This window comes from Aythya marila (genome assembly GCF_965140915.1).
Source record: "Aythya marila genome assembly, chromosome: 11".
In the NCBI taxonomy this organism is placed as follows: Eukaryota; Metazoa; Chordata; class Aves; order Anseriformes; family Anatidae; genus Aythya; species Aythya marila.
In genome coordinates, this window is record NC_139052.1 from 4,170,237 (window position 1) to 4,197,435 (window position 27,199).

A 27,199-nucleotide genomic window follows, 5' to 3' on the forward strand; every position below is an offset into this window, starting at 1 on the left:
GCTGATGGCATCTAATAGCTACAGATACCTTTCCTGATTCCTGCTACAGAGCGCTGTAGTTGTACAGCACTGTGAGTGTCAGTCCTTGCAGTATAAGGATGTTAGAAGAAAAACCACTTCCTGTGCTGATAGACGTAGCATGCAGTAAGTGGAGGTATATGGATACAAATGAAACGTGGTTGTAAATGCAGCTTTCCAGAGCTTGTGGTGTAACCATGTGGAGAGCTGTGTTGGTGTCCTGAATTCAGTGTTGTTTTGTTTTTCCAGGAGGAGGAGTGCTCTTTGTAAATGGGAACAAATAAATATGTTAGTGCTATTCAAGTAGTATCCATATCCATCACTTTGTCTGAAAGCCATGAAACTGAAATTCTGTTTGCCTTTGTACATAGCCTTTTTCCAGAAGCAATGCACATTTATTTCTGAACTCTCACTTTACTATACCTGTATACACATTTATTGATACATTAATTCTCACTGGTTGGGGGTCCATGAATAAGTAACCACTTATTCACTATGGAGTGAGTTTTGCTTCCTTCCTTAGATGACAAAACTGTGTTTTCAGTGGGTTCCAGAACAACCTTCCTTCCTTCAGTTCTCTTTTAGAAAAGTATTCCTTTGCGTGTGCTTCTGTAACTGCGTGGGGTGGTGAGAAGGCTTGCAACTAGGTCAGAGACAGAAGGGAGGGGATATGGAAAGTGCTCGTTGTCCACTCACAGTCCCATGACAGTGTTGTGCGTGCCACTAGTTAAGGCAAGTAGAAGAGAAATTTTGCTTAATATATTCCTGACAACCCAGACTTTCTGGAATAGTACTCCTTTTTGAGAATACAATTTCACTTCTAGTGTTAATTTTTGTTCTCTGCTATCCAATCTGTTTTAGTCAAGTTACTTTATCTTCAGTGATTGCCTGTAGAGTGTTGATTAAGCCAACAGCATTATTCTGTGACACTGAGGTATAACCAGTGCTTGCCATACAATGAAGTAGCTCGGAGCTATTAACTGAGTAGTTACTTTATCTAAGTAGGCACCATTTCAAAAGAGGAATTCTGTTCCTAGCAGTGAAAGTAACCCTGGAATTAAGGGATTGCTTGAGGGGCAGTTGTGTAGTACCTGGCCGTGTGAATTTTACTGGCTGTCAAATTAGCATTCGGTCTGTTCTTTTCCCCTGTTTCAGCATTTTGAAATTAACATAAAAAGATCTGAGTGTTAATTTAATCATCTCTCTGACTCATGTACTGGAGGAAGAAAAGACATGGTAATTTTTTTTTAAACATTATCCAAAGCTCAAGCTGTGATGCAGCAGTTTGCAAGGGTGTCCCACTGGTTCTGGTCATTTCAGACCTTCCCCAATAGCTAAACTTTACGACCACAAGGGTGAGGATGAACTCTGGCTATGACCTGGATCTGCAATTCACAAGTGTTTTTCATACAGCTGCAATAATATTCCAGAAAATGTAATTGGCCTTTTACTTCATTCACTTCTGCAAATGAAAATAAAGCTACTGTGAGAGCAGATCTTTTGCTAAGAAAATATTTTTTTTTAATATTTTTATAGCTCTGTCAACAATAAAGGAGTCTCACAGTCTAAAGTCTTTCTCTAAACCTTTTTAATGGAAAAAACTTCATAGAAAATATCCTTTTACTTTTTTAATAACATATAACTATATACATGATTAAAAACTGTAACAAAAAGCTGCAGGGACAGGAAAAATGTTTTGTTGGATCCATGCAGATGGTACATTTAAAAAAGGATTTTACAAATCCATGTACATCAAATGGAGCTGCAGTGACAAGGTTGAAAAAATGGCAACTCTATATTATTTACCTGAATGTACAGGGAATAGAGCACAGACATACAAAACACACAGAAAGAATACAAAAGAGTACACAGTGTAAATGCTGTTACCACAGGAAATCTCTCTCTTTTTTTTTTTTTTTTTTTTAGGTAAATAGGAGAAAGGAAGTAAAATCTCCTTTTTCACATTTTATATTGCAGTTTAAAAGGTAACTAATTATTTGCTGTATTTTGTTTTTCTTAACTCTGACATACACAGTAGAAGTATATGGCATCTGCATTTAACAACTCAGGAATATTTGGATTCATTTCCATGTCTGTGAATGCACTGTCATTTCTGAATAACATTGTGTATACATATTGCTTTGAAAACACGATATGCAGATTGACGTGAGTTAGAAGTAGAAAATATTGAGGGCTACAACACTACCAAGTGCTGTATACTGTTGTCCTGGTCCTGCAGTGTATTTAAGGGCACACACAAGTTCAAATCTACGAGGAATTGCTCAGAGAGTAAAGTTAAGTACGTGTGGAAACAATTTGCTAAATCAGGTCTGGAGTTTTCAACAGTTCGTAGTACACACTCTGCAGCCGGAACTGTTACACCTGAGGCCATAACTCTGTCCTTACACCCCACAGAATGTAGCTACAGTAGATGATTTACTGTACTTCTAAAATACATTGTCTTAATTCTAAGTTAAAACTTAAAGTGAAACCTTAAAAAAAATGTCTGGGGAGCTCTACATCTAGAAAGAAGACGGGGATAATGTTTAGTTTGTTAATTGCAAGTTGGAAGAGATTCTGTAGGCAGCAGGAATAGCATGTCAGGTTTTAAACATCTTACTTCTAAAAGATCATGTTCATATTTTTGTCCTGGGCTCAACAAAAAGCAGACAACAATGAAAATACAGTACTAGCCAGTAAGTTCACCTAAGGCTCCCAAGCATGGCGAGGATGGCAAGGCATAATTTAATAAGAAAATAAAATCAAGCTAACTTCTTGACAGGTGGGCTTTCACTAGGTTCTTCCTGTGGTAATGAATACTTAATGATTCTCAGTGTAATCACAAGCAGTTTACTAGCAGACAAATAAATGGAGTCTGTGTGTGCATATACTTGTTTAAAAAAAGAAAAAGTGAAAACAACAACAGTGACAGCAACAACAACAAAACTAAGCAGGCAATGAAAGTTGAAATATTCTGTGAAGCCTTGGGATCTGTTCCTGTTCTCCTTAGCACTCTTCCACCCTGTCTGGCCATGCTCTTTTGGCAGGTAAAACCTTTTAAGTCCCTGTAAGTGAGGGAGGATTTCTGCTTGTAACAAGCCATAAAATAATTATTAAAATAAGCTTTGAAAACCAAAACACTCTGGGTCATGAAAGCCAAATCTCATGGTATTTGGATTTCATTGTCCATATAATGATTTAGTACCTTCCCCAGTTTAACCTCTTTATGTGAGCATGCTAATTGGAAAGTTGCCAATATACCAATTTTGGGCTGGTTACAGTTCACAGTCTTACATTTTTTTCAAAACATGAATGGTACTTGATTATGTTGTTTGATCCTAGCATTTTGGGTAAATTTGGCTTGTAAAGCCCTTTATGAAACAAGAATGTCAGAAGAAGGCAGGTCTGCTTGAGAAGGCAACTTGAAAGCAGTAAGACTTACTTTGTTTATTTAAAGAAGAGATAAATGTGTGTATGCATGCATTTGAATTTAACAGTTTTATAGCTAGAACTGTTATTAAATGATGTCCAATAGCAACTTTATCTTGTTATGGTAAGTTTTATAAAGATGTAACTCTCAAGAGAGTTTCATGAAAGCATGCAGAGTTGGTTTGCATTCCTTATGCAATTATGTGCCCAGTATATATGCTGCAACTTAATTTCTTAAATACATTTTGTGTAACACTTTTTATTCCTGAGTGCTGGTCTCCATAAAGAATACAGAGGGTGGCATCATGTGCTCTTCTGCACAACATGGTCTTCCATCATTTTAGGAATTCTTCTGAGGGATCTTTATTGTCACAGTTTTAACTTCAGAATATTCTCTCAATCCACTTTCACCCCTAGAAAACAAAATGCAGGTTCATCTTAGACCAAAAATTAATTCTGTATTCAGCAAAAACTTGTAAAGTGATTCTTTGATGAAGTTAAGATACAACCTACATTTCTAGGCATAGGTTTCTGTTGTACAGTGATTTTGTACTGGTTTTCCTTTCGTGATGTCTTTCAGAAAACCTGAATATGAAGTTGCAGGCTAGTCATAAGACCAGTGGATGGCTCCAGCATTTGATAAGGAGATACAGAATGATATTAAACCCAGAAATAGTTACTGTCCCTTGATGGAACTATTGGAAGTGAACTGATGCACTCTGTCCTTTCCAGATCCTGAAAATGTTCAAATACCAAGACCTACACTACTGACCAGTGAATTTACTGCTTGTTATTTGCACCCAAGAAAAAGAACGTCTAAACAGTACTATGGAAAACGAACTGCTCACAACTTTGGATAAAGGTAACAATGACTCCTAACCCACTGGTCTTTTTTCCCTGACAAAATGTTCAGCAGCAGAAATCAACATTTGCACTTACTGTGAAAGAGAACTCAGCCTGCTCATATTTCCACTAGGTAACGAGAAAACCTGTTTTTGTCCTGGCACAGCTTCTTATCTAAGATCCTACATACTTTTAGAAGCTAGTCACTTACTAGGTCCCAGTCATCTGACACGTGACTCTGTGGGATACATGTTCTCCTTTGTGTAAGTGATGCTCAAGAAATGTGTTTCTGAGTGCTTTGTAGATTTTCTTGTAGTCAGCTCTGGCCTGGCTCATCTCGTAGACAACTCTGCTGAGGCACAGAGCAGCTATGGCATGGCTTCTTGGACGTTTTGCCTATCTCCTCTTAGGTATAGATACTTGCACTTTGCTGTGCATATTTTGGGTGATGGAGATGTGTGTTCTAGTCAAGTCACAAGTTATGTTCTGCTGGCTGCTGTGTATGTAAAGCAAAGTCCCCACCTCAAAACATGCACAGTCCAAGTCCATGAATGGAGGTTCTCTTCTATATGAACTTATATGAGGATTCTTTTGCACAAGCACTTAGAGTCATTTGCTTCTTGGTTAAATTCTTATCCCCATCCATAAAACACACCCAGTACCGTTCTCTTACTTACATTAAAACTAAAAAGTGCTGACACGTGCATTATCATATTAGCATGTTTAGCGTTTGACACTGCCTTCCCCCTGGATCCAGCTATGCAGAATTTAAAATCCCAGCTATACCATAAAGAATATTTCAGGGGAGTTCCTCAGAATCCCAGTCTAGTAAATGTTGTTTTCAGAATGGAGTGAGGAGCCACTGTTCAAAGCAATTAAACCCTTCAGTCAGTCCCCAGTGTTGCATAGCCTCCTTTGTGTTTCCTTCTATACTGTATGGTTTACACAAAATGTAATGTTGGGGGAGGAGTCCTGTGACTTTCCCTGGAAAGTTAATGAATTTGTGCAGAAATACAGCATTTACCATCCCATTTCACCCTACATGCAGTTTTGAAAAGTTGCCAACACACTTCAGCTTGGTAAGCCTTACACGTAGTTGATGTCTAACTCACTAAGGCTGGTGTTTTACTAAGCATTTTACTAAGCATTTTAAGATGCACAAGAGCCTAAGTACAAGCAAGGAAATATATTAGTAAAGATTCTTTAGCATGAGAACAGATCTGATTGAGTTGGACCACCTCACCCCCAGCTTTCAGGGGAACATCTTAGATTTGTTTCCAAAAGGATGATCAAAACACTTAGTTATTTATCAGACTTAGCTGAGACACAAAACCATTCCTTTATGGCATACTAGAAGCCGTCACCAGGAGCTGCATGGAACCCAAAAACTAAAACTAGTAAGTCTCTCTGCATGAAAGTTTCTGCTTGATTTGGTAGTGATGCAGCTTGGCTCCAGACATCTGATGAACGCATTTTTGCAAGTCACTATGTAACCTGCCTCACAGTATCCAGTGCCTTTGTGTATGTTCCAACTGCCAGTTGTTTTGTTGTTTTTTTGTTTTGTTTTGTTTTGTTTTGTTTTACCTTGGTCTGGCAAACAAAATTAGTTGTATTTATTGGTCTAATTCTTCATCTCAAGGCTTCAGGGCCTTGTGCATTTGTATTCTGTCTGAAAGTTTGGAAGCGGGCAGTTGTGATGAATTCTAAACCAACTGTTTTTCTAAAGTTAAAAAAGTTTTCATGCTGAATAGGATGAAGGGTAATTCCAGACCATCAGAGCAGATGAGTCAGTGCATGTTCAAAGGGCTTGGTTGTCCCCACAGCCTAATACAGGGAGGCAGGGAGCAATAACATCCTGTTGTATGGCAACTTTGTGTCTGTTTGAATTGCAGTTTGGTATCAGGGTGAGAACAAGGTTTGTGTCTGTGAGAGGGAGGAGCCCAGAGGTCAAGTTTGCATGATGCTATCCTTTGGTTGTGGAGGTGTGAGGGAAGGGGAACAAATTGCTCTCCAAAAATAAATGATATTACATACCCTCCTCCCTTCCTCAAGCAAAGAGAAGAATGGTAGAAAAAAAGAATTACAACTCCAAGGCCTTTGCCTACTTGCACTTCTTTTTGGAAATGCAACTATGCACTGCTGTAGCTCAGAGTCATACAGAGAATAATAATTCCCATGACAGTAAATGTTAAGTCTGAGGTAGAATAGCACCTCCTTCCCTTGAAGATATTTGGACAGAGACCAGAATTCTGGGGGACTTGCCTGATTTTCGGTTCAATTTTACACGACTCAGTTACTGATAAGGAGCTTTAAAAACCTGTAAATGTAAATGAATTGCTCCTTCAAACTCCTTCTAGAATAAAATAATATTATACTTCTTTAAGAATAAAAGAATACTGTAGCCTTAAGGTAAACAGAAATCAGTTCCATTCTGTACAAGAGTTTGGGTTCTCTATTGGTATGCACATACTCTGGTACATTTTGTGGGAGTGTAAAATGAGCGTAGCACATCTCAACTTTGGGTTCCTATTTTCCCAACGTGTGATAAAAATCTGTGAATTTTAATGCAGGAACAAAATAAGTCCCAGATAATACATTGCTAGCACAAATATCACAGTGGCAGAATTACAATCTGGCTAAAACATCGTATTAGCTTAGCAATGGCACAGATATGTATGAACACTTTCTTGTCTTGTTTTTTGTTCTTTAATTACCAGACTCAATATTATTTATGCTGTAAAACGTATCACTTAAACACAGGGATCTAAGAAACCTTGGCATTTTAATAAAATGTATGCAGATATAAATTGGGGGGGTGAATTAGAAGGTGATATCTGATCAAAGAGGTTGTGAAGGGAGTAAAATAATTACTCATAAGCAGGTTTTCAGGCATCTTGGTGTGAGAGAGATGATTGCCATTCCAAACATTGCCTGTTTATGGTGAGTATTGTCAAAGCTGTGGATGTGAATCAAGTGTACAGCTATCACAGATTTTTCCTTGGGAGTTGGGGTGCTGCCTGATTCTGCCTCTCCTTCCCCCCTCCTCTCCCCCCCCCCCCCCCCACTTTCTTTTGCAAAACTCTACAATACTAATATGTGAGTATTTTGCTTGCACAGTTAACCTCCCTGAAGTCAGTGGGGTCACTCTTGGGTGTCAGGTTACTCATGTGCTCTTTCGAGCTTAGTAGTTTTAGAATATTTTCACAATGATAAGAGTTAGATGAGCTGACATATTTATGCCAGTGTGAGATCACCTCATAACTCATGAATGTGGAGAATAGTATGAATGTGTTATTCAAAGTACTCCCTAATGAGGGAAAATATTTCAGACTACATAGAGCTCATTTTATAGATCAAGTTGTATACTTCAACATATTTAAAGTTTTAAAGAGTTTGACCTTAGTTTAGTTTTACTGCTGAGTTTGCCATTAGCCATTAGCTATTTTGAAATCTTAGGTGAGACATATCTGGTATACATGCCTCCTGCACAGAAATTAATTGAATCCTTTGTATGCACAACCAATCTGGGGCTGACGCAATTGCTAAACATTTTTGTGATTGTAATGAGAACTAAAAACTGCTAACACTTTCAGTTAGGTACATGGGACAGCATTTTAGAAGGTAGCTCCGTTTCAAAATATTTGTGACTTTGTTCTAAACGGAATAAGACAGAAAGCTTTGTAATGGAAGGTGATTCTTTCTAAGGGATATAAACACATTTGTGTATTGTTCTGTAGGCCTGATTTCGTCTAACATTGTTTATAATTCTGGAAAAGACAGACACCTTTTTAATTAAATTCAGATGATCCTATACTGATAAATGTAGCAAAAGGAACAGAAAGGAAAAAAAATGTAAGAAAGCAAAATACATGGCAAAACAACTCTGAAACAAGTACAACAAATGAGTCAACAAGCATAAAGCAAGATATGAAATAGAATCTTTCTGGAAAATTGCTGATTAATATGGAGAAGGAAAACTTGGAAAACACAGGTTGCAGTTTGAAAAAAATACTCAGAAATTTTCAGTATCTTTCAGAATAAGAAGGGACTTCTTGTAACTCATTTTGTTGTGTTAAAATAAATAAATAAATAAATAAGGAAAGAAAGAAATGGTTTTACCATATAAATCGTTTGCATTTAGAGCTGGCAGTGGTTATGAGTCATTTTTCACTATGCCCTGATCCTCTGATGGGAATATGTCCTGATCTTAATTTGCATGGAAGGGTTCACTAATGTTTGTTAAGTTGTAGAGCTCAAAATAGTTTAGAAGACAGCAGTGTAATACTTACATCTCTCTCCCATTGCCAGACATTTTGAATCCTCCAAAAGGACTTTGGGCATTTAAGGCATTGTAGCAGTTTATCCTGTAACAGGAAAAGGCATTAAGTCCAATTGCACTGTCAGACATTTGGACAACTCAGGAGATACTGAAACTCATGGAGCTAAGGATACTGTATAGCTCTTAGTACTAACAAAATGGTCTCTTGTTGAAAAGAAAGGAGGGACTTAAGCAAGCTTCTACTCCTTGCTTTAAAGAGAGTGGGATTTAGCTTGTGAGGACTGGAGGAGGGCACTGAACACCTGGATGCTTCAGTAATGGACTGTTAATCTGCTGACAAATTTCAGTGCCAGTTTATAACACAGAGCTATTAGGTTTGAATTTGTCCTTTTTCCACCTGATTTCTCGTGGATCTTTAGTGTATCCAGGCTTGACATATCAAATTGCAAGCTATTAAACTTTAGAAGTGTCACTTCCTACATCTAAATACAAGAGAAATAGGCGTCCCTTTGGTTCCTTAAGGTTGTAGAAAATACACGATTTCTTATGCCTTCAGCAGAAACCTCACAGGCTTCCTCTGCTCCACGGAAAGGATAATTTACACTGTTTTGTTTTCAGCAATGCTGTTCAGCGGTGTAACTGGAAGGTCATGCTAACAGAAAGCAAGGCACTTTCCACTTTCAATAGCATTCAGCTGCAGTGAGCAGACTGACTACATTCCCCAACAGCTGTTCTGTATCTTGGTTAGTGATTCACCACTAGGATGATCTAGATAAACACAAAGACAAAGGGTGCAAAACCGAGGTAATGTAATGATAATGAGCTAAACTCTTTATCTCTGAGAGCAGGAGTGTGATAACTTCTGCCTTACCAGACTGTCCCAGCCTGCATTGCTGAAGAGACCGTCAGGGCTTTGTTTATGTCATTTGTAAAGACAGCAGCTACCAGCCCAAAGTCAGAATTGTTGGCTCTCTCTATAACTTCATCCATGGTTTTAAACCTCAGTATTTCTTGAACAGGCCCAAAAATCTGCAACAAAGATTAATCATTAATTTGAAAAACAGCTCACACAGAGGCATTTATTCCTGTTCTGTTCTGCTTTATAAATGGCCTCTCCTGTTTTACTCTTTACAGATTTTATTAGTAGTAATAGCTGTCTGTAAAAAAGCATGAATTTCCCAAAGCTGTCATCATAGTGAAACATAATTCATTTCTTCTTTAGAGTCTGAGACTCTAAAGCAAATGACAAAAATTAAGCTTTTTTACCCAAACTGATGCTGTCAGTTGCTCTGTGACTAAGTTCTGAGAAGATTTTAACTTTTTTTTTTTTTTGTTATAATGGTCGTTTTCACTCTAAAGCTTTTGTCTCAAGAAGTAAACAAAAGAAACAAAATCATGTTTAGGACATTCTAAAATGATCTTGCCCATGTACCTCCTCCTTGGCAATCCGCATGTCATCTGTTACATTGGAAAACACCGTAGGTTCAATGAAGAAGCCCTTTCTTCCTAGCCCTTTACCCCCACATTCAAGTTTTGCTCCTTCGGTAATGCCACTTTGAATCAGTTCCAAGATCTTGTTGTATTGTTTTTTATCAATCTGAAAGAGAGAAGAAGCTGTTTGACTTGCAGGCCATGCACTTTAGATAATTAAACCAAAATAATTTTTTTAGGCAAGTCGTCCCAGAGAGTAGACTCATGCATATTTTCACTGTTTGAGCTTGAGAGGCCAAAGATCTACAGATAGCTGCTGACGGCAACCTGGGGCTCAGTCTTCTTAAGAATGTGTCCCTGTATGTATGTGGCTCAACTCACATTGTTGCTAAGGGAGATGGTTTATAAGAACAAACAAAGCAGGGCATTATTTTCTTGGCCAAAATTAACTTCTTGACAGTGGTATAGCCCAGCTGGTTATTAGTATCAGGAATATCTTTTAAAGATATATTTGTAATTTTGACCATCTTTTGCTTACAGTTCTTGTTCTTGTCTCTACAAGCACAGTTACAGTTGTAGACAATTCTTGACAATAAGTGCCTGCAAAAAGACTTTTGTGAGCCTTTCTCCTATCAATGGTAGCACTATGCAATTCACGTCTTGGGAGCTGAAGTGCAGAATCTTGCTGTTAAAACTGTGGGGTGAACTTTCTGATATTTAGGATGAGAGTTCTCACTAAACAGAAAACATCTCTGATTTCAAGTGAATATGCACTGACTGGACTCTGTTGTGTTAGAGTTTAAATGCTTCTGGGCATCTGGGCACCTTCTGGGCTGCAGAGCTGAAGCACTGTTCATTTACCTGTGGACCTTGTTCTGTAGTTGGGTCAAAAGGACTCCCCACTACTCTCCTCTTTGCACGTTCTACACTTCTTCTTACAAACTCTTCATAGATTGATTCTTCCACATAAATCCGTGAGCCTGCAGTGCAGCATTGACCTTGATTGAAGAAGACTCCTTGGTGAGCTTGTTCCACAGCATAGTCCACTACAAAACCAAGACAACATGAGTTGCTCTGAAACATCATAGACACATCTGCTGTTGCACCAATGTTATGGTATGACATAGCATCACATTCCCAAAACTTCAAAGCAGAAGTAGAATTTGGTTAAAAACACCAAAACACTGAACAATACATTATTGTTGTGCCAGGCCGTAAGTGAAGGTGATTAATTTCATTTTTTTGTTTTAATACCTGTGAGAATAGGAAGTTTTAGTACATTTTAACATGTCTGAATTTGATTTTTTTTTTTTTGTCATTTATGCCAGCCTGGACTGAGCTATACTAGGGGGATATTAGGAGCACTACAACTGTTTCAAAAGCACCAGTTTGCAAGAGACCACTTGGGAGTTCAAGCACCATCAAGTTAAAGAAGTGTCTGTAGATAATACATTCTACATGCCATCCCTTGACGCAAGCCACAAATACAGCTTAAGATCCCACTGCAAAAATTAAATCAAGCTACAGTTGTAGCAGTCAATACAAGTAGGACATGCAAAACAGCTTCAGCAATGCCTTGCACATCAACAACATGTCATTTACATGTATTAACAAAAACTCTTAAGAGGACCCTAGGAAGTGGGTTGTGCCCCATGCTATAGAAGTCTTTCTGACTTAAAGTCAGTAGGGGAGGGGAAAAATTGTTTATCCTCTTATACTTGCAGTTGATTTAATCCTGCATATGTGAGGATTACAATCAAGCAAGTACTTGAGAGAATTTAACTTTGATAATGGCAAGAGTTATCCTTCCCAAAGACAGGTTATTTTTCTGCAAGACAGAAATATCTTCTTGGCCTATAGAAGTGACTAGGTGAGGCTTTAAAAATACAGGCTAATTATGGAACAATCAATCCCTGATTCCTGTTCCAACTTCGGAGGTGCAACCAACACATCCAATATTCAAGCAGGAAAGGGAAAAACAGCCATATTTAGACAATGAGAGCCAAAATCTCCCACGGCATATAACAGCTGACTAGAAAAGCATTTGGGCCATGTGGCACTGAATTTATCATCAAAAAGTGATGACCTGCAGCACTGCAATACCTGTTATCAGCTGTCACAATTCAGAACATTGTTTAAAGTATAATCTTTCATGGCATAAACAAAGCAATGATGCTTTACTTCCAGCATGGCCTAAACAACTCCATCTAACAGCAGTGTCTTATTCTGTGTTCGGCATGGCCACGGAAAAAAATGATGTGGGGTATTCCCTGGACCACATTCAAGTTTTCCCAGACAGCTCCATGGAGACTAAAAACAATAGTGGCTAGAACTGATTAACTGATGTTTCTTTCTCTTAGCAAAGTTAGGCACCATGGAGGGGCTCTAACCATTTTTCTCTGTGTGCATGTGTGTGCATGCGCACTAAACTTCAACAGCTTTGTCATGCTTTCTGCTAACTTTTGGCACACAGTGTTCCTCAAACAGAACAAACAGCTCCTTTGGAACTGTGAGCAAATTGTCTGCTGTTCTTAAATAATCAGAGCTTTGAAGACTGAATTTCAGGTCAAGTGCTAGTGGTTTTAATTATGGGAAGCCAGAGAGCTTTAGTATGTTACACTGTGGAACAGACGGTCCTGGGGAAGACTTCGCTCTTCTCTGTGCCCTGTTATTCCCTTGTTGCCTGCAACTTCTCACCAACCTTATTTGGCAGATTCAGGTCACAGATAAACTGTACCTCTGTGTGGCAGCTAGGAGTGTTTGTCCTTCCTCTGTGGAAAGGGACAACACAGACCTGCCCCCAGCATATGTTACTCTACTAGAAGTGTTCAGGTGATCCAATCTGAGCTAGTAGGTAAAGGATATTTGAGATGTGGTGATTTCTGGTGGGAGATGGAGATGGGTAACCGGAGTACAGGGCTGTAACATCTGCACCTGACTTTGGTTGACAGGAGCCTTTTTTGGTTTACCGGGGTGGCTATGACTGCAATTTAGCCTCCCAGCTTGATAAAACTTTCCTAAGTAGAAATGACTTCAACTTAAGAGAATTCTTAGGCTTTTCCTAGTGTTTCAACATTGATAAATTCTGAAACTGAATATGGGATTTTAACCAGCTCTTGTAATTCATGCTGTTCAGATCATTCTTCTGTTCAGTTTCGATTTTTGAAACTAAAAGACCAAATCTTAAATGCCTATTTCTTTGGGTTACAAAGTAAATTCTCAGAAAATGCAGTAAGTACAGTGTGCCTGCACACAGCCTGAAACAATAGGTCAAGGCAAGGTGTGAACTGTCCCATTCATCTTAATGGGGTGTTAACTTCAAAACCTCCCGCTGACGATTTAAATATCAACATTGTTAACTATTTCATTGCTTATCATGTAAGCAGAAACTTCCAGTTTGTGTTTTATCCTATTCTGAACTTCTGTCCTGTACCTTCAGGTGCCAAAAATCCCAGCTGCACGTCATTCAGTTGCCAAAATCTTCAGCTCCCTGCTGACAATGTCATTGAGGACATTTCAATACACAGTTGTGCAATTGTGAAGATTTTTAAAATGGAAGACTCTCCATTTATAGCTACCATCAAAACAGCTTAAAAAAGTAGTGCACTGAGTAGATCAGCTCCTCAAGTTTAAATCAGAGCCCTCCCTTTTTATGATTGCTATGAATCTATCACAGATTTTCCATATTTAAAGCACTAGGCCACCTTGCTGCAGAGTTTAGAAAAAATACATATGGGACCATGATTTTGATTAACACCATATCCACATGCTTGGTTTTAATTGTTTTTATTATTATTATTATTATTATTTTTTCCTCTGTGAATCTCTGGGTACAAATGTTGTCTTTTTATAAAACCATCACACTCCAGGCTGTTTCTGTAATATTGAAAAGTGCAGTTGGTTACTTCTATATTGGTCCATTTCACTTTATCTAAAAGATAAGCCCTAAGATGAAAATAGAAAAGCCACACAAACATTTAAGAAAAATGTGGAAGTGCTGACTTACAATCCGCATCTGCAAAAATAATGTTTGGGCTTTTCCCACCCAGCTCCAGTGTAACTCTCTTCAAATTACTCCTTCCAGCTGCTTCTTGGATCAGCTTCCCAACCTGAAAGGAAATGGAGACACGTTTTACAGGCAATGTAGTCATACAGTTCACTTTAACAGCCAATGCTGGACATCGCTGGAACTGAGCCTTAAATAATCCAGCAGGTTCTTCAGTCTAAACAGATTCTCATCATCAGTGGACAGCTTTCCAGTTCTCTTTTTTTTTTTTTTTTTTTTAGAATCGGAGAGGGGACAAGGCACAACACAAGGTGTTTGTACCCTTCACCCCTTTGTGTCTATGCTAACATGCTGTAGGATTTATTTTAGAGTGCTTTAGGAGGGCTGAATTAAAAATCTGAAATTGGCATAGCTAGAATCACTTCCATGTGGTACAAAACAGATCTGATAACACAGTATGTATTAAGTCTGTACTAAGCTTACTACTGTTCATTAGTAATAACTGTTATCATGCTTCTTTATATAGTCCAGGCATTAGTTATCCCAAGTGATGAGTGTTAGTAGAATTTATTTCACTCTTATTACTTACAGTTTCTAGAGTGTTAGCCAAACTGTGGGAGGGCACTTGTTTGCTTCAAAATTTATTTTTCAGCATTTAAAGTTTTAAGTAATTTGACACTGAAATCATGATTGAGAATACATCAGATTCTGAGGAAATATTCAGCCTTTTCTGTGGGATTAGCAGCATACAGGCGAATACCAAGCAGTTAGAAATGCACCATCCCAGATCTGACCCTCAGCTGCACCACAGATAATCTTAATATGGGTTGAGGAGGTCAAAAGCACCTCTAAATATCTTTGTAGATTGTGGAGCCAGCTGGAGCAGAATGCAGCCCAATGAGGAAATTGGAGCAGCCTCAAGTTGCAGATCTCACCAAGGAACATGAGGATCGATGGAGTTGTATCTGACAGCTACGTATTTGACATGTTCTGTGTACCCTGTACAGAGGGGGCATGGCATATAGAGAGGCAGCTGTACTCTCTGGAAATTCACCCCTCCCTGGATCAATGAATGAAAAATAAATCAAGATTCTGTACTGTTGAAATGTAACTGTGCCCATACTAAGGAATTATCACAGGTAGATTTAAGACCACACACAGTAAAGCACAGGATTAAGTGTCTGTTTACTACTGATAAACTTGAGAACTTTCATAAGTACTTTCTTTCAAGTGGGACATCTTTTAAGATCACACAGAAAGTTAGATGTGAAGTGAGATCTGAGTGAGGCTGCAGTTCGACTTCTTTCTCTAGTATAGTCTACATACTATAGAGTCTAGTATAGTCTCCAGCTGATGAGATTTCTCAGTTTTCTATTTCTAAGGTCAGGTGAGTGGGATTCCTAGCAGTACGGGGTTAATTGATGAGAATCCAAACCTACTAGAGAACTGAAGTCAGTCTGCTGGGAAAGTTAAGTCAGCACTGGAGTAATCAGAAAGCAAATGAAATAGAAACCAGGGCCCCCACAGGGAAAAGAAAAAAAAAAAAAGAAAAAAAAAAAGAAATCCCCCCACAGGGGGGAATTGTGAATGACTTCATGTACCATTGTGATTAACTGTGTATCTGGTGATACCACAGTCGTCTATGAGAGGCTTTTTATTTATTTATTTATTTTAAAGAAATTAACATTAGCTTCTTTTCTTTACCCCTGTATTGATGGAATGGAGTGTTGACATTATCATGAAATTCCTTACATAGCCCCTTAATTGGAACTGATTTTATTGCTGTGTTTGACTGACAGCCAGAAGTGAACATGAAAAAGAAGGACCTTTCCTGCCCTCTACTCCCACTACTTGTATCAAGCACGTCATCTGCAAATTCCAACCTCTCAAACTGTGCTGGAAACGTACACTAAACCAGTGAGAGTGCTGTGTTTATAGCCAGTGCCAGCCAATGCCATTCACACCCTCACTGCCTTGAACCTCCCTCTCTCAAAGAACAACAATCACCTCTTTCCCCACAAAAATCCACAAAGAGCAGAACAGACTGAAGAAACCAGAGCAAGGTGTTCAGCCCTCCATCCTGCCCCCCCTTCCATTCTACCACTTCAATGTCAAAACTGTTCTGTCTGTAAATACAGACTTCAAAAGAACTATATGCAAAGAAGTGATTGGCAAATATGCAAGTCCAAATACTACGAATGGTGAATACTGAAGTCCGTGAGGCTTGGAGACAATGGTGTTAATTTGAAAAAATGTGCCCAGAGTACTGCTATAGAGGGAGGTTATTGTCGATTTTGCAAGTATAAACCTAACAGCCTCACTGTATCCTTCCCATCAGAAATCAGCATAGACATGAGGTTGGTAGGGCTCATGCTGCTCAGCATTTTTCTTCACTGTGCTCCTTTTGTGCCCTACATACACAGGTTGAGAAAAGTCTTAGGGAGGGCACCGGAGCTGTGATTATTTAATGGCAAAGACAGCCTTTTGTAACCGACCCTCTCTTTATGGAGAAAGACAGCATGAAAGGGATAAGTGATAGTGCTCCAATCTGTATGGTCTTTCAGTACATGCTTCCTGGGGTGTCTCTCAGATATATCTGTGCGCTCCCAATAGGCAGTGCAGACTTGCAAGGGAGCACTGGAAGAGAGGACTCCCCCACAGATAATGGAGTTGTGCATTTATTCAGCAGGAATGTTGGCAGAGAAACCCCTGACTCCCCATCCTTGTTTTGAATAGGCTTCAAGATTGATATCAGGAGTATCCCTGGATAGCTTGTGAAGTACCATAACCTTGTAAGCTGCATGGAGGGTGAGGCAGATGTAATTTGGCCCATCTCAAAGAAAACAATCTGTTACTCAGAACAACAACAACAACAAAAGATTAAAGAAACATTTTGGAACACCCCTGTGCAAAACAGCTTCTTGAAGAATAGTTTCTGGACTGTGAACTGTAGGATGTTAGGAATTGAGAGTATACTGTGATAAACAACACTTGCTTGTTGCTTATTTGTACATTATTTGTACATTCTGTGTTGGAAGTTTAACATCTCTTTCAAGAGGATGCCGGTGAAGTCATCTTAAATACTTCTGTGCAGAAATTCAAAAAAAAGTCTATTGCCTTTTGTGTTCTCTTAATTTTCTGTTTTCAGACAGTAAACAGTATCTAAATGGTACAGGTGTTTTTGCCTTTCAAAGCACTGGAAGTCTCACAATTCAAAAGCAAACCTCCAAGGTTTGTGATACTTCCTCTATATCTTTGTCAGAATCTCCAGCTTTTCCTCTGCTCTGAGCCTCCTTTCGTCACAGATACATGTTAAGCTATTGGGGAACACCTGAATCAAAGGGAATAGCAGCTTAGACGAATGGCAGATAATTTTATTGCACTCTACCATAGACAAGACTGTGAAGGGTTTGCTTTGTAAATTAAGATTCCATGAACAGTGCAAAAACTGATGGAAGAAACATACATCATCAGCTGCGTAGACATTTTAAGTAACTGGCCTACCTGTTTTTGCTATTATAGTGTTCTTGGGTTATTGGGGAGGTGTCTGAAAAATGGTAAGTGTTGTAAATTACAAGAGATCGATAAACTTCTAGGAGATGGTATGATAAGGTACAAAAATTCCTCTGTTTTCTGGCAGAAAGTCATCAGTGTTTTGGCAAAACTTTAAAACCCATGCTTCTACTTAGTCTATGATGTTTGTATTATTATGATTAATTTTAAATCCAGATTATATGAAAATGTAACATTTTGGGACAAGGATGTTTGGGACATGTCCCCAGATTCAGCAGAGACAAGTGTATTTTAAAATGTTGGCATGAAGAATAGCAGCTTAATTTGACTGTGCAATGCCCTGTGTGAGGACCAGCACTGAAGAAAGCACAGAGAATCGTTCAGCATGCGAAAAGGGAATCCCAAACAGAAATCCCTGGAGAGAATCCTAAGATATAAATGGCTTATTTGTTCCTTGGGTAAATACTGGCCCTGTGGAAGTCTGCAGCTAAACTCTTACCGACTGAAAGGGTTTGTACGTAACCCCATTTGTTTCAGTTTTAAAAAGGTACATCCCTTTGACATAATAATTGTTGTAGGCCACAGTCATCCAAGGGCAGTTCCCTAAATTCCTCCAAAATTACCAAGGAGGGAAAAAGGAAAGAACAACTTTTAATTCAGGAAACGTAGTTGTCCAAGATATAATCTAACGGGTTAAGCAGAAGCAAGAATTAATATAATATAGAATTAGTACAGAATAGAATGAATAAATGATAATATTGCCTGCCTAAACTATTCTTACTTTGAACAGGGCATGTCAGTAGCACTGTAAGCTAACAGATGTCTCAGAACAGACAAATCACCTTTAGGATTCTTGTTGTTGAAGTGGAAAATGTTAGGATGTAATTCCTGATGTCCAAAACCAGCATGATCCAGGAGAACTGACACAACTCATTACTAGTGCAGTAGGTAGACATTCTGTCTACATCATGCATTGTGACATTCATATCACTTTGGAAATGAAAGGCGAATCCTGCTGAGTAAATTAGAATCAGTGGTAATACAGCTGTTAGCTACAAACATTTGTTTGGCATGAATCAACCTCAACGCTCCTGTAGTTTGCTTTGATGGTCTCTCTAGTATCTTGTTGACTAATGATGAGATCATGGTTTGTTAATCTAAGTGCATAAAGCAAACATTCTGCCAAGCAAAATGCAGACTCTTCTGTTATTTTTTTTTGAAGTTGTTTATAGACCCTTCATTTACCCAGGCATCCAGAACAATTTATTGGATATTTATTTGGGTTACTCCATAGAACTGCATGGACATAGACCTGAATCCTATCTTTAATCTGTCTGCCTTTTAATGGGTCATAGTTTGAACAAAGTGGAAAGCAGTCACTTAGGATAAATTTCTAGTTGGCCAAGGCTTCAAATATTTTGTGTACTATCTATGATTCTCATCTCGAGAGCATCTGACAGCTGGAGAGAGTTGTAAGCCACTCTGATTTGGAGGTAACGCATTTGCTATTAGCACTCATTACACTTTTGCAGCAAACAAGATTTTTAATCCAGCCAGTCCTTTAGATGCTCATTTGCTTAGATGCATAGCTTCTTACTCTCCATAATCATCTCTAATCTTAAGTCCAAAACAGACTGTGCCTAACTATTCCATGTGCACCAGGAACTTAGAGGTACCCTGTTCCAGTTCAAATGGAGCACACATACAGGCACAGCCAGACAGCTCACAGCAGTCAAAATATAGCTGTATTTGCAGTCACTTCGTATTCACAATCCTGTGTGAAAATAAAGGCATAAGAAGAGTAAAGCAGCTTCTTTATGGCTGTTTTTCTATACTATTTGTTGATCTTTTACTTTTCACTACTTTGCAAAAGTTCTTTTGGACAATAAGAAGGTAACTGGAAGGTGAAGAACCACACTGCTTGAGTTAGTACATGTAAAAATTGTCTCCTCATCAGCAGTTGTCTTGGAAATCAATACGGTCTGCTGCTGATTTAACTGTAGGGGAGGCGACTTATATAACCTCTCCTGTACTTCTGAGCTCTGCAGCGCAATTACACGGGTGAACCAGACATCCAGAGTGTGGATCTGTTCTGAAACTCAGAAAATAAAATGGACTGAATTTTAATTAAATTGTTGGTAGTAAGTCCTACAGGAAAATTTAATTGTTAAACAGAACTAAACCAGTTCCCTTCAACTAGAGACCAGAAAGATCAAGGAGAAATACTGTAAAATGTAATGGGATGCTTAAAAGGCTTGTGATCTTTCAAGGGAAGGTAGGAAAGGGAACAAGTGTTGACATGGTCAGATTAGTTCGGGAAAGATTATTTTTGGCAGTTTAAGTTCAGTGATTGTGGAAGATGAGGAAAAAACGTGTCAGTGAAGCCTTAGAGGAGATGGCCATAATTATGGAGTCTATGGATCAGCTCTGGTTCACTAAAAACAACACGGTAAAAATAAACACTTCTGTTAAAAAGCTGCTGAAGAGTATGAACCAAAGAAAGCAGAGAAGCCAAGAAAGCTGCTGGAACTTAAGGAGACACAGCATTTTTAAGCTTGCTTTCTTAGTATGATTTTTGTTCTTTGAGTGCAACAGTTGTCAACGTGAAATTCATAGCCCACTGGGTGTCTGCAGAGCCCTTCCTTCTGAGCTTTAGAGGGAAGAGTTTTGAGAGCCATGTCCTATGGGACTGAGAGAGGAAGTGATCCATGGGAGGGTATTCCACAAGAAGTACTCAAAGGGAAGAAAGAGCTGGAAGACTACTGTTCTTCTGCATAAACTAACCCGTAAAAAGAAGGGTCAGAAAAAAAGAAGTGGAATTTAACAGTGATGGTACCACAAGAAAATAGGTCTTTCTAGATGATTTTTCATATATTACTTGAGAGTGTTTGAAAAGTAAATAGTACTTAATTTTGAAAGCACTAGAGAACCTGAAAAATGAAAAATACTGTCCCCAAGCGTGACTTTTCTTTTTCCTGCTCAGAGTTAAGCTTCTCCTTGGACTTACTGAACTCCTTAGAAGCAAACAGTTCCCATCAATGTTGGAAACACAAACTAAGCGCACACTGTTCCAAAACCGCAAAACTTTCCATTCCTTGCTACAATAATGTGAAGGCAAATCTTGAGGAGACTGCAAGGATGACATGGCCATCGGTCACTATATTAAACACAATACAATCGTCCACTCACATCTTTAGGCTCAGGAAGTATTTAAATTGTCAACTCCCAGAGGTTGTGAGGCTACAGCAGGGAAAGGATCACACATGCTCTGTTCTTCTGTAAGCAATCTGTTACTGGTCATGTTGCAAGATAAGGTACTAGGCTGGATGGATCTTTGGTGTGGCTATGTCAGACTTTATTGAGATAAGGTCATGAACTTGGCCTTCTTGCTCTTGTTTCTTTTGTCTGTGGAGTGGAGTCTATAAATTTTACAAAATGTTAGAATTAAAATTATTTGTTGGAAGAGCAACCTGATTTCTGCTGCTTTCTTTAAAAAAAAAATAACTTTGCAGGAAATAGGTAGCAATAGCCTTTTCTGCGTGTGTGTATGTGAGATTTTTACAGGCAAATAGAAAGTTTTCAATAGGCAGAAGTATACATTTGAAAGGTAAACCATTTATATTTTTCTATCAAAGAACTCCATGGTAGAAATTTGAGAAGAAAACATGCCTCAGGTATCTAAACTTGAAGATGTTTGCTATTGTATTGATTGGTTTTACTATTAACTTGCTCACGTTGAAAGTATTAACTGCCTTAACTAGCACCTGGATGAAAGGCGGGAATGGAAGTTGCTATCTTGCCATTTACATATCTGATGGCTATCAGAAGTCCACATCACTGAAATGTACAATTGACATGCCTCAGGACTAGAGAGACAAAATATTTCCATTATTATTTCATTAGAAATGGAAAACTGTTTTGGAAAAGTCACACACTCTATTGTTCAGCTCATATCACAGCATTGTGTTTAAAATCACAGAATGTTTCAATGTTGACTTGCTCTTACAAAAAATCAGTGTTACAGGAAATCAGAAACAATATGGAATAGTTTACACTAACCCTGCATTAAAACGTTCCATCTGTTCTTGCTTTAGGTTCTTAGAGAATGTCTTTTTCATCTCTGTAATGCTTTTCACTTCCTATTAGTAAGGCTTTTAAAGGTAGGCACTGAGTTAGTATAAAACCCACAGCTTTTGAGTTTAAACGCCTATTAAAACTAAAGCTGTCTGGAGCTACAATAAAAATTTATTTTGGCTACAAAAGACAACTTTGAAACCTAACCCATCTGTATTTTTCCTCCTCCAAACAGTGCAACATCCTGTATAATAGAATATTTATCTTAAACAGAGACCACATATCTTTATGAAAACAATTGTTTCAACTTAATTTATGGGGGGTAATCAGCTCATATTAAGGTTTTCAGTACTCTAGGATGCTAATATAAATTAGTTACAGGAGATGTAAAGACTACAGTAATTCCTCAGAATCATCTGAAATCTGGTGGTGCCATTGACTTAGTACATAACCAGTGTATGTTACAATCTGAAATTGACATAAAAATTCATGTGCATATATTAATTAGAAGACAATTGTGTATGCAAATTAGCCATACAACTACATTTTACTGATAATTTAGGCTCATGTGGTAACCTCAAACAATTACAGGATAATTCCACCAATATTAGATTTATTTGAAAGAGTTAATCCTAGTGTCTGCAATCCCTGGGCACACCATGGCTGTACACACACAGATCTAGTAGGGCTGTCTGGTCAGTCTATTTATTGACTCAACAAACTTGACTCAGTGTGAAGTGCAGCATCCCTGGGATGCATACGGCCTGCAACTGCCACGAGTGGGAGTCAAGCATATCAAAGACAGACTGGATCCCTGGGGTTGAGCTCCCTCCATACAATAGCTTGACAGATTTTGAATTGAAAAGGGCCTGTTTTTAGCACCCTCTAAATATAACCAGCCCTGAAACTCCCATGGAGATTCCTTTCTGTCTGCCTTCAGAGGATGAGATAAGGCTCCTTCTCCTGTGACTTCAGTCTGGAGTAACTCTATCATCCTCCCCCCTCCCACCCAACCCTGATAACAGCTGGCTTTGCACAATCTGACTTGAGGGATTCGTTTCTCTTTCTGCAGATGACAGCCTTACTCTTCAGTCCTAACTTCCTCTGTAACGTCTGCATCATCGAATCACTGCAAGATATTCTGGCATCCAGGAGACCATTGTCTCCGTCATCTTCTGGCCAGCGTCTTTCCATCATTCTGGGAACAGACACCTTGGACAATTTCCTTCCTGCAATCTTTCCTTTCTAGACCTCCTCCTCCTCCTCAGTATACTTGAAAGCAGCATCAAAGCTGAAGTGTATTTGCCCCAGTTTGCCCCATTCCTCTCCCCTTTTCCCCAAGTATGCCAAGATACACAAATTATGAATGCTAAAGCAGAATTTATGTATGCTGTGATATAAACTGGATGTTCTGCTTACTTGCGTGTGATTCACATCCTCTTAAGCCCACAGGAAATCCCAGCAATATTTTTCTAGCCATATCTGCTGTACTGAGGTGCTGGGCACAGCAGGAGCTGGAGGAAAAGAGCCACTTATGCTGTGATAGTGCTACAGTATATAAGCTTAGCTGGGAGGGACAGACCGGTGGTACAGAAATGCATCTCTTTTATTCAGTGTCAGTAAAAAATGTAATGCAAGGACTTAATTCTATCTCCCTAAGTATTTATCTGGAAACACTTACCTCAGTAGATCCAGTAAATGCAATTTTATCAATGCCAACATGAGATGCTATAGCTGCACCAACAATTGGACCAAATCCTGGCAAAATATTGACAACTCCTGGTGGAAAGCCAGCCTGTCAAAATAGGAATGAATGCAGGGAAGCATGATTTCTGAAAACTGACAGAGCATGTTAAACAAGTCATGTGCTGGTAGTTCCTTCTCCATAAGGAGAGATGGACATTATTCCTGTCAATTATTCTTACCTCCTTGATGAGGGCTCCCATATAGAGAGCGCTGAGTGGTGTTTGTTCCGCAGGTTTAATAACTACTGTATTGCCACAGCACAGAGCTGGAGCAATCTTCCATGCAAACATCAGCAGGGGGAAGTTCCACTGTAGGAAAAAATAAAAGTTGATAGATGGAAAAATATTGCAGTGGTGTTTTGATTTCAAGATGTCAAGCTGCTACCTCATTTACTTCTCAGGCCTATCCTCAACATAAATCTTGCCCAGCACAAAGCAAGGATTTTTTTTTTTAATTGCTGCCGTTAAGAAAGTGAGAACAGTGACCTTTCAGTTTTTTTTCTTCAGTTCAAAGAAATAAAGACCTGACCCGCAGTCTTTATAAAAGAATCTTCTGCTATCTGTTAATTTTTTTACTCACAGCTTTTTTTTCATTTACTGTTTTGCAGTTGTCACTTTTAACTCTCACGACAAATGGTTCTTACTACTGATACATTCAGAATGAACGGTTCATGCTGAAGCATTTGTAGATGTACATTTCCATTCTTAGAATACATCTTAAGACAGAAGATTTATACTCAAATTATATAATCACTAAATGATGAAATTACAGTAAAACTCTTCTATAAATGTCAATATTAGGTGAAAGCATTTCATTGGTATCTTTTCTCAAAAATTTCTTACCCTGAAGTTTATATGAAAGGTATGAAAAGGACAGTGCAAAGTTGACAAAAATTGCTTAAATAAAAATTCTGCACCACCATTAATTTCAACTTCATGTAACTGCAGCAGAAAATGTAGTGGGTTGTATTAATTTGGTGTATAAACAAGTTGTGGGTAAAGATAAGTGTAACAAGTCTTTGGCTTTATGCATCCAGGTCTGATCCTAACAACAGGTTAAGTGGATAGTTCCAGTGATTTTGGTGAAAATACTAGCATAATAAAATAAAGGCACTCTCATAAAGGCATAGAATAATCTCCTTTGGAAAGAAAATAGAAACTATCAGTCAGCCACTGGCCAGAACATGTTACTGCCTGATGCATATCAGCTGCCACTCTCATAGACATCTCTCTAGCCCCTGGCTAGCTTGAAAAAATACACAACTGTCTTTTCTTCACCGAACACCCAATTTTTTACTCCCTCAGTTGTTTATAAACTCCGGAGACAAAGTGATGTTTTAATTCCATCTCTAGTATATAAACCTAGGAGGGGAGCTATTGGGCCAACAGCGTGCTGACAGCCTGCACTTGTAATGGTATTGCAAGGAGAGCTTTGACGAGTTTTATAGGGAAGTACGTAGCCCTGTTTATGCTACAAAGCTGCCAAAGAGAGTATGTTTTGATGGAAGCTAGGATGTGAACGAAGACGAGGAGTTTAGTGCTAGGCTTGCTGTTTAATTTTATTTTTGTAATAATATATTTGGTAGTGTAATGGCTGAGTGCATGCAGCGGCCCTGGGGCTTTACTCTGTGACTGGTAGCTGTGGAGGAAATATGTAACAGATTAGCAGTAGTGTTAGAGTAGATGTGTATGACAGCCATGTAGAAGTTTCAAAGTAGAAACTGGGGGGGGGCGAATGAACAAGTGTGGTAGATGGCTGGGTACACCAGACAAAGAGTTTTACAGATCTAAACTAAATAAATCCTGCTTCAGCCCTTGGCCAAGGTTTCTTCACAAGATTTGTCAGTTAAGCTCAATGAGACAATCCAAAGAAATGTCTAGCAACTTCGGGGTTAGCTGTTGAGGTTGCTATTTTGCATCCATGTACTGAATTGAACAACGGCCACAAAGGTGTGAAATCATAAAGATGACTTGTGAATGGAATTGGATAATGCATAGACGTCTGCAGGATGGCTGTAGCCGCAGCGTTTTATGCCTTAACAAAGGCATAAAATAACAACAAATATAAATAGGGAAAACGGGCTTAGCATTGTTGAAGTAATCTTTTCTGGCTGCTCCTCATTTAATGGAAATGCTGCATGTTGCTGTTAAGTGGGTTTGTGGTTAACATGAACAAAATAACATGAACAAAATTTTCAAGGAATGTCTTGATTAGTTCCCCAATGCTTTGTCAAGGAAAAAAGCTTCCACACAATATTTTAATAGCTCTATATGAGCCTCCCATTGAAATTTCTGCCAAAGCCAGTTAACTAGTTCTTCTGAAAAAGTTAGCTTTTCAGTGTAATTCCCATGTCACGTTCAGCAACAGTGTGTTAAGGATGTATATTGGAGTGTAGGGGCAATATTATATTTGATGAAACACTGTGTTCCTCTCTCATAACAAATAAAATAAACATTTAATGTCTCTTACTAGCTACGCAATGTTAATTGTAATGATATGTCTCCTGGAGTTTCTTCTTCTCTTCCAGCCTTGTAAAAGAAATAGCAGGAAAGAATAGAATTAAAATGCATCACATTCTCCCAGGAACTGAGGAGCCTGTTAAATCACAGTAAAAACTAAATAAATAAAAAGACTGCCACAGCAAAGCATCAATTTTCCATAAGTTGTGTGAACATCCATAACCACAGCCAGCATATTAACACTGTGTTTTGCTTTGCTTGTTTTAATCATGAGAATTCTATGACTTGAGAACTTAACTCCTAATAACAGAGCCTAAACCCTATTAGCATGTTCAAATAAGCATTTGCAGGGAGGCTGTTAAAGATATGTCAACAATATGAGCTCAGCTTTTTTCGTAATGGAAAACACACATAGCTGAGGACCATGTTTTATGTGTCTTTAAAGAGAGCTGGTTTAAATGAAAATAAATAGAAGGCGCTGGTAGAGATACTCACAGGGATGATCTGTCCACACACTCCGATGGGTTCATGTCTTGTAAACGTAAAATAATCTCCATCTGAAACAGATGAGCATGGTTACTCTCAAGTGCAGTTTGACTTGGCAGAACAAACAAAAAAAAAAGCTCTAAGGATCAGCCTTTGATGGCAGTAAAAGAAATAAAGAACTCATGGAAATGTTTTTTCATGAGCTAGCATGGGAAACCTAGGTTCAGGAGCAACCTAATTGTTCTTTCTGCAGAACAAAGGGAGCAGGCAACCCATCAGAAAGTAGCCTGCTTTGTTCCTGGGGAAGGAGGACAAGCTGTACAGCACAAAAAAGGGCAGCAGCAAGGAAACCACTTACTGGCCTCTACTGATTTGGGGATGAGAGAAAAAGGAGTTGCAAAGTCAATTTCCTGAAAGGACTAGAATAAAGTAATATAAAGGCAAATAATACAAGCAGATATGGGAAAATAGTGACATACGTCTCCTTCATCTTCCATGGAAGACAAGGGGAGTTGAAAGTAATGGAATGGTACACCAGAGTCCGTAGATGTGGAATGAAGGTGGTAAGCCTGTGACCGATGTGTAACTGAGCACAATTCACTGCAGAACTCAACACTGTGGAGAACATGGGGTCATCACATAGCCATGCCTTGGAGAACAAGGCCTGGATCAGAGGTGGCCTCAAGCTAAACAGGCAGTCAATTTAAGTTGACAGGGAAAAGCTGAATGCAGCTGGAAAACATGATGAGAGAATAAGAAAAGTTTTCACCAACCTTTTGGACAGATAGAGGTAGATAAATAAATGAAGGGATAAAGCCACTGGAAACTTGGAAATTCTGAGCTTTTCTCACAGGCTTCTGACAGAAGTAAGATTATGGACTAATAAAGATCCTAACAACAAACATGCAGGAAAAG

General features: G+C 38.7%; 1 protein-coding gene across 1 annotated transcript in view; it reads right to left on the reverse strand.

Moving 5' to 3' along the window:
• Positions 1–1,588: 1,588 nt before the first annotated feature.
• The window catches only part of ALDH1A2 (aldehyde dehydrogenase 1 family member A2), a 55,666-nt gene continuing 30,055 nt past the window's right edge, over positions 1,589–27,199 (reverse strand). Inside the window, exons 5-13 of the mRNA XM_082769363.1 lie at positions 26,294–26,355; positions 23,519–23,647; positions 23,275–23,388; positions 14,007–14,109; positions 10,862–11,046; positions 10,002–10,166; positions 9,441–9,598; positions 8,580–8,654; positions 1,589–3,860 (exon numbers count right to left, since the gene is read on the reverse strand). Of these exons, the coding sequence (XP_082625489.1) occupies positions 3,788–3,860; positions 8,580–8,654; positions 9,441–9,598; positions 10,002–10,166; positions 10,862–11,046; positions 14,007–14,109; positions 23,275–23,388; positions 23,519–23,647; positions 26,294–26,355 (1,064 nt within the window). The 3' untranslated portion in view covers positions 1,589–3,787. The remainder of the gene's footprint in view (positions 3,861–8,579; positions 8,655–9,440; positions 9,599–10,001; positions 10,167–10,861; positions 11,047–14,006; positions 14,110–23,274; positions 23,389–23,518; positions 23,648–26,293; positions 26,356–27,199) is intronic.